The sequence below is a fragment of the Salvelinus sp. IW2-2015 genome, unplaced genomic scaffold (genome assembly GCF_002910315.2).
Source record: "Salvelinus sp. IW2-2015 unplaced genomic scaffold, ASM291031v2 Un_scaffold2449, whole genome shotgun sequence".
NCBI lineage: Eukaryota > Metazoa > Chordata > Actinopteri > Salmoniformes > Salmonidae > Salvelinus > Salvelinus sp. IW2-2015.
Window position 1 is genome coordinate 89,008 of NW_019943770.1, and position 8,548 is coordinate 97,555.

Here is an 8,548-nt window from a genome sequence, read left to right on the forward strand (position 1 = left end):
GTATACAGTTCTTATATAAGGAAATAAATTAATTAAGTCCTAATCTGGGGTTTCACATGACTGGGAATACAGATTGCATCTGTTACTTTACAGATACCTTAAAAAAAAAAAAAAAGGTAGAGATGTAGATCAGAAAACCAGTCCGTGTACATAAAGACTGCCGTTCTGTACAATCACGCATTCCTATATCTTATGTACAGTATCCTTTATCCCTTACACTTGTTGTGTGTATAAGAGTAAGTTGTGGAATGTTAGTTAGATTACTGTTGTTATTACTGCATTGTCGGAACTAGAAGCACAAGCATTCGCTACACTCGCATTAACATTGCTAACCATGCGTATGTGACAAATAAAATAGATTTGATTTGTCTGGTGTGACCACCATTTGCCTCATCAGGTTGTGATTGTCCACTGGAGTGTATGTGCCCACCTCAATGCTGTGTGATCAAATCAAATTCTATTGTCACATGCGCCGAATACAACACGTGTAGGACCTTAAGTGAAACTTACAAGCCCTTAACCAACAATGTAGTTTAAGAAAAATACCTAAAAACAAAAAAGTAAGAGATAGAATAAAAATAATTAAAGCGCAGCAGTAAATAACAATAGCGGGCTATATACAGGGGATACCGGTACAGAGTCAGTGTGGAGGCGACTTATACAGGGGTACCTGTACTAGAGTCAATGTTGGAGGCTATATACAGGGAGTACCGTACAGAGTCAATTCGGAGGACTATATACGGGGTACCGTACAGAGTCAATGTGGAGGCTCTATATACAGGGGTACCGTACAGAAGTCACTGTGGAGGCTATAATACAGGGGTACCGGTACAGATCAATGTGGAGGCTATACAGGGGTACGGTACAGGATCAATGTGGATCGGTATATACAGGGGTCCGGTACAGAGTCAATGTGGAGCTATATACAGGGGTACGGTAGCATGATTACTCAATGGTGTGAGCTATATACAGGGGTACGGTACAGAGTCAAGTGGAGGCTATAAGGGAGATACGTCAATCAATGTGAGGCCTTACTAAGGGGATACCGGTACACGAGATCAATGTGGAGGCTATATACAGGGTACCGTCTAGATCAATGTGGAGGCATATACCAGGGTGTTACGGTACACGAGTCAATGTGGAGGCTAATATACAGGGGGTACCTGTACAGAGTCAAGTGGAGCTATATACAGGGGTACCGTACAGAGTCAATGTGGAGGCTACTACAGGGGTACCGGTACAAGTTCAATGTGAAGGCTATATACAGGGGTACCGGTACAGAGTCAATGTGGAGGCTATATACAGGGGGTACCGGTAACAGACGGTCAAGTAGTCATGTGGAGGTTCATGTACAGGGGTACCGGTACAGAGTCAATGTGGAGGCTATACAGGGGTACCGGTACAGAGTCAGATGTGAGAGGCTATTTTACAGGCGATAACTCGGTACAGAGTCAATGTGGGAGGCTATATACAGGGGGTACTCGTACAGAGCAATGTGGGAGCTATGTATACGGGGTACCGTACAGAGTCAATAGTGAGGTATGTACAGGGGGTACCGGTACAGAGCCAATGTGGAGCTAGTACTACAGGGGTACCGTACAGAGTCAATGTGGAGGCTATATACAGGGGTACCGGTACAGATCAATGTGGAGGCTATATTACAGGGGTACCGGTACAGAGTCAAATGTGGAGGTATCATACAGGGGTAACCGGTACGGAGTCAATGTGGAGCATATATACAGGGGGACCGGTTAAGAGTCATGTGGAGGCTATAACAGGGGACCAGGTACAGAGTAAATGTGGAGGCTATATACAGGGGTACAGATACAGAGTCCAATGTGGCGGCGCTATACACAGGGGTACCGGTACAGGGAGTTCAAATGTGGAGGGCTATATACAGGGGTACCGGTACAGAGTCAATGTGGAGGCTTATAACAGGGGACCGGACAGAAAGTCAATGTGGAGGCTATATACAGGGGTACCGACCGAGTACAGAGTCAATGTGTGAGGCTATAACAAGGGGTACCAGGTACAGAGTACAATGTGAGGCTATATGACTAGGCGGTACGGTACAGAGTCAATGTGAGGTATATATACAGGGGTACCGGTACAGAGTCAATGTGGAGGCTATATACAGGGGTACGTACAGAGTCAATGGGAGGCCTGTATACAGGGTGTACCGGTACAGAGTCAATGTGGAGGTTATATACAGGGGTACCGGTAACAAGAGTCATGTGGAGGCTATATACAGGGGGTACGGTACAGAGTCAATGTGGAGGCTATACAGGGGGTACCGGTACACGAGTCAATGTGGAGCTATATACAGGGGTACCGGTACAGAGTCATATGGAGGCTATTACAGGGGTACCGTACAGAGTCAATGTGAGGCTATATACAGGGGTACCAGGTACAGAGTCAATGTGGAGGCTATATACAGGGGTACCGGTACAGAGTCAAGTGGAGGCTGTTAAAGGGGTACGTACAGAGTCAATGGGGCATATCAGGGGAGACCGTACAGGTCATGTGGAGCTATATACAGGGAGGTCTACGAGGTCAATGTGAGCAATACGTGATAGTATCGGAGGGCTCAGGGGTCAGATACAGTCGTGGGATACAGCGTACGAGCAGATCAATGTGCGGGGGGGCACCGTGTCGAGGTAATATGTACATGTAGGTAAAGTGATTATGCAGAGATAGCAGAGTATCAGCAGCTTAGAAAAGGAAGGGGGGGCAATGCAGAAAGTCTGGGTAGCCATTCGGTTAGCTGTTCAGGAGTCTTATGGCTTGGGGAGGTGAAGCTGTTTAGAACGCCTCTTGGACCAAGACTTGGTGCTCTGGTACGCTTGCCGTCCAGTAGCAGAAAGAACAGTCTATGACTTGGGTGGCTGGAGTCGTTGAAAATGTTTAGGCCTTCCTCTGACACCGCCTGGTATAGAGGACAGCTAACTCTATTTCTTGAACTGCATTGTTGGTTAAGGGCTTGTAAGTAAGTAAGCATTTCACGGTTTGGTAATGAACGAATTGCAAAAAATCACTGAAGCTGGAGACTCATATCTCCCTCACAACTTTAAGCATCAGCTTCTGAGCAGTTTACCGATCACTACCTGTACACATCTCTAAATAGCCCACCCAACTACCTCATCCCCTTATTGTTATTTATCCTCTTGCTCTTTTGCACCCCAGTATCTCTACTTTACATCATCATCTGCACCTCTATCACTCCGTGTTAATGCTAAATGTAATTATTTCACCTCTATGGCCTATTTATTGCTTACCTCCCTACTCTTCTACATTTGCACACACTGTACAAGATGTTTCTATTGTGTTATTGACTGTTCGTTTGTTTGTGTGTAACTCTGTGTTGTTGATGTGTCAAACTGCTTGTGCTTTATCTTGGCCAGGTCACAGTTGTAAATGAGAACTTGTTCTCAACTGGCCTACCTGGTTAAATAAAGTGTAAAATACATATAAAGGTCTACACCTGTTGTATTCGGCGCATGTGACAAATAACATTTGATTTGATTTAACATTGAAAATGGTGTTCCTCTGTTGTTTCCAGGATCGAATCCATTGATAAGATGGAATCTGATTTCAAGAACTGTCACATGTTCCTGGTGACTATACTAAACAAAGCGTGCTGCCGCGGGTCATTTCACCACTGTAGGTTACACACGGATCTGTTAAATTACGAGTTTTGTGTGAAGGGTGTCTGCTATTAAGGGTGTCTGCTGTTGAGTGGTGTTGCTGTTGAGTTGGTGTCTGCTGTTGAGTGGTGTCTGCTGTTGATGTGGTGTCTGCTGTTGAGTGGTGTTGCTGGTGGTCTGCTGTTGAGTGGTGTCTGCTGTTGATGGGGTGTCTGTTGAAGGGTGTCTGCTGTTGAAGGGTGTCTGCTGTTGAAGGTGTCTGCTGTGAGGTGTCTGCTGTTGAAGGGTGTCTGCTGTTGAAGGGTGTCCTGACAGTCTTTTCTCTGTTCTCTCTTATAGTGGAGTCCCTTGCCCTGTCTCTGATGGCTGGCTTGAGCAGTGTTGAGAGAAGAACATCTCTTTCTGCCGCCCACCAGACCCTCCGCCCACCCGACACTCTGACCCCCCCGACCCACGACCTGCGCCCACCAGACCACCTGACCCCTAGACCACCAGACCCTCCGCCCACCCGACCCCCAGATCCCTCAACCCCCAATACCACCTGACCCCCCCACCACCCCTCAAGACTCTACAACACTGGCTACGTTCCAATGGGCACCCTTTAAAGTGCACTACTTTTGGCCCTCTAGGGAATAGAGTGGCTTTTGGGATGCATACACTGTAGTTGTTGTTGTTGACATCATAGGAGCCAGAAGTGATAGACCCTTCACAAGCGGTCTGTTTCTCCACTAGCAACTGGGAAAGACATTATTCACCAGTCTCCTAAATCATGGATGCTCCTCATCAATACCCTCAAGACAATACAGAAGTATTACAAATGTGCTTGTAAATGTTGTTGATTTTGAAGCTGTTTTATGGCGTTGTCATCCATTTGTAGGCTTCCTGCACTGCTGTTAGTTGTTGGATTTTGATTTCTGGTGAGATTATTTTTGAATTGTTTGCATTTGTACATTTGTTAATTTTAGCAATTGGAACAACTGTCAATCCAGAATATCATAATAATGTTTAATATCGCAGATGTATTTCTCCCTGGTGTTAGTTTAGTTCATTGAAATGTACGGGTTAATAAGAAACATAAGAACTAAATATTAAATCAAACCTGGTCACATTATTACACATTATTATATTACAGTGGAAACTATTCAGACACGTTAACTTTTTCAATTTTTTAAAAACTTTACAGCCTTATTCTAAAATGAATAATTTGTTTGATGAGGAAATCTACAGGCAATACCCCATAATGACATCACAATAACAGGTCTAGAAATGTTAGCAAATTTTAAAATAAAAAACAGAAATACCTTATTTACATAAATATTGAGACTCTAAATTGAGCTCAGGTGCATCCTGTTTCCATTYWTCATCCTTGAGATGTTTCTACAACTTGATTGGACTCCACCTGTGGTAAATTCAATTGATTGGACATGATTTGGAAAGGCACACACCTGTCTATATAAGGTTACACAGTTGACAGTGCATGTCAGAGCAAAAACCAAGRCATGAGGTCAAAGGAATTGTCCGTAAAGCTCTGAGACAGGACTGTGTCGAGGCACAGATATGGGGAAGGGTACCAAAATAATGTCTGCAGCATTGAAGGTCCCCAAGAACATACTGGCCTCCATCATTCTTAAATGGACTATCCAATAACAGGGGTAACAGATACAGAGTCAATGTGGAGACTATATACAGGGGGGTACCGGTACAGAGTCAATGTGCGGGGGGGCACCGGTGTCGAGGTATATGTACATGTAGGTTAAGTGATTATGCAGGATAGCAGAGTATCAGCAGCTTAGAAAAGGAAGGGGGGGCAATGCAGAAAGTCTGGGTAGCCATTCGGTTAGCTGTTCAGGGAGTCTTATGGCTTGGGGGTAGAAGCTGTTTAGAAGCCTCTTGGACCAAGACTTGGTGCTCTGGTACGCTTGCCGTCCAGTAGCAGAAAGAACAGTCTATGACTTGGGTGGCCTGGAGTCGTTGAAAATGTTTAGGCCTTCCTCTGACACCGCCTGGTATAGAGGACAGCTAACTCTATTTCTTGAACTGCATTGTTGGTTAAGGGCTTGTAAGTAAGTAGCATTTCACGGTTTGGTGAAATGAACGAATTGCAAAAAATCACTGAAGCTGGAGACTCATATCTTCCTCACTAACTTTAAGCATCAGCTGTCTGAGCAGTTTACCGATCACTACCTGTACACATCTCTAAATAGCCCACCAACTACCTCATCCCCTTATTGTTATTTATCCTCTTGCTCTTTTGCACCCCAGTATCTCTACTTTACATCATCATCTGCACCTCTATCACTCCGTAGGTTAATGCTAAATTGTAATTATTTCACCTCTATGGCCTATTAATTGCTTTACCTCCCTACTCTTCTACATTTGCACACACCTGTACATAGATGTTTCTATTGTGTTATTGACTGTTCGTTTGTTTGTGTGTAACTCTGTGTTGTTGTATGTGTCAAACTGCTGTGCTTTATCTTGGCCAGGTCACAGTTGTAAATGAGAACTTGTTCTCAACTGGCCTACCTGGTTAAATAAAGGTTAAATACATAAATAAAGGTCTACACCTGTTGTATTCGGCGCATGTGACAAATAACATTTGATTTGATTTAACATTGAAAATGGTGTTCCTCTGTTGTTTCCAGGATCGAATCCATTGATAAGATGGAATCTGATTTCAAGAACTGTCACATGTTCCTGGTGACTATACTAAACAAAGCTGTCTGCCGCGGGTCATTTCCACACTGTAGGTTACACACGGATCTGTTAAATTACGAGTTTTGTGTGAAGGGTGTCTGCTATTGAAGGGTGTCTGCTGTTGAGTGGTGTCTGCTGTTGAGTGGGTGTCTGCTGTTGAGTGGTGTCTGCTGTTGAGTGGTGTCTGCTGTTGAGTGGTGTCTGCTGTTGAGGGTGTCCTGCTGTTGAGTGGTGTCTGCTGTTGAGTGGTGTCTGCTGTTGAAGGGTGTCTGCTGTTGAAGGGTGTCTGCTGTTGAAGGGTGTCTGCTGTTGAGTGTGTCTGCTGTTGAAGGGTGTCTGCTGTTGAAGGGTGTCCTGACAGTCTTTTCTCTGTTCTCTCTTATAGTGGAGTCCCTTGCCCTGTCTCTGATGGCTGGCTTTGAGCAGTGTTGAGAGAAGAACATCTCTTTCTGCCGCCCACCAGACCCTCCGCCCACCCGACACTCTGACCCCCCCGACCCACGACCCTGCGCCCACCAGACCACCTGACCCCTAGACCACCAGACCCTCCCACCCGACCCCCAGATCCCTCAACCCCCAATACCACCTGACCCCCCACCACCCCTCAAGACTCTACAACACTGGCTACGTTCCAATGGGCACCCTTTAAGTGCACTACTTTTGGCCTCTAGGGAATAGAGTGGCTTTTGGGATGCATACACTGTAGTTGTTGTTGTTGACATCATAGGAGCCAGAAGTGATAGACCCTTCACAAGCGGTCTGTTTCTCCACTAGCAACTGGGAAAGACATTATTCACCAGTCTCTAAATCATGGATGCTCCTCATCAATACCCTCAAGACAATACAGAAGTATTACAAATGTCTTGTAAATGTTGTTGATTTTGAAGCTGTTTTATGGCGTTGTCATCCATTTGTAGGCTTCCTGCACTGCTGTTAGTTGTTGGATTTTGATTTCTGGTGAGATTATTTTTGAATTGTTTGCATTTGTACATTTGTTAATTTTAGCAATTGGAACACTGTCAATCCAGAATTCATAATAATGTTTATAATATCGCAGATGTATTTCTCCCTGGTGTTAGTTTAGTTCATTGAAATGTACGGGTTAATAGAAACATAAGAACTAAATATTAAATCAAACCTGGTCCATTATTACACATTATTATATTACAGTGGAACTATTCAGACACGTTAACTTTTTCAATTTTTTAAAAACTTTACAGCCTTATTCTAAAATGAATAATTTGTTTGATGAGGAAATCTACAGGCATACCCTAATGACATCAAATAACAGGTCTAGAAATGTTAGCAAATTTTTAAAATAAAAAACAGAAATACCTTATTTACATAAATATGAGACTCTAAATTGAGCTCAGGTGCATCCTGTTTCCATTATTCATCCTTGAGATGTTTCTACAACTTGATTGGACTCCCCTGTGGTAAATTCAATTGATTGGACATGATTTGGAAAGGCACACACCTGTCTCTATTAGGTTACACAGTTGACAGTGCATGTCAGAGCAAAAACCAAGCAATGAGGTCAAAGGAATTGTCCGTAAAGCTCTGAGACAGGACTGTGTCGAGGCCAGATATGGGGAAGGGTACCAAAATAATGTCTGCAGCATTGAAGGTCCCAAGAACATACTGGCCTCCATCATTCTTAAAGGAAGAAGTTTGGAACCACCAAGCTCTTCTTAGAGCTGGCCTCCTGGCCAAACAGCAATCGGGGGAGAAGGGCCTTGCTCAGGGAGGTGATCAAGAGCCCGATTGTCACTCTGACAGAGTTCCAGAGTTCCTCTGTGAAGATGGGAGAACCTTCCAGAAGGACAACCATTTCTGCAGCACTCCACCAATCAGGCCTTTATAGTAGAGTGGCCAGACGGAAGCCACTCCTCAGTAAAAGGCACATGACAGCCTGCTTGGAGTTTGCCAAAAGGCACCTAAATAACTCTCAGCCATGAGAAACAAGATTCTCTGGTCTGATGAAACCAATATTGAACTCTTTGTCCTGAATGCCAGCGTCACGTCTGGAGGAAACCTGGCACCCGTCATCACCTGGCCAATACCATCCCTACGGTGATATAGACATATAGATATATATATATAACATACAGTGAAGCATGTTGGTGGCAGCATCATGCAGTGGGGATGTTTTTAAGCTGCAGGGACTGGGAGACTAGTCAGGATCAAGGATAGATGAACGGAGCAAG

The 8,548-nt window shown here is 44.4% G+C and overlaps 1 protein-coding gene across 1 annotated transcript in view; it reads left to right on the plus strand.

Annotated features, from left to right (window-relative positions):
- Positions 1-4,189, plus strand: part of tubgcp5 (tubulin gamma complex component 5) — a 69,721-nt gene extending 65,532 nt beyond the window's left edge. The window contains 1 exon segment of the mRNA XM_070440348.1: positions 3,984-4,189. Coding sequence (XP_070296449.1) covers positions 3,984-4,189 — 206 coding nt within the window.
- Positions 4,190-8,548: the final 4,359 nt, after the last annotated feature.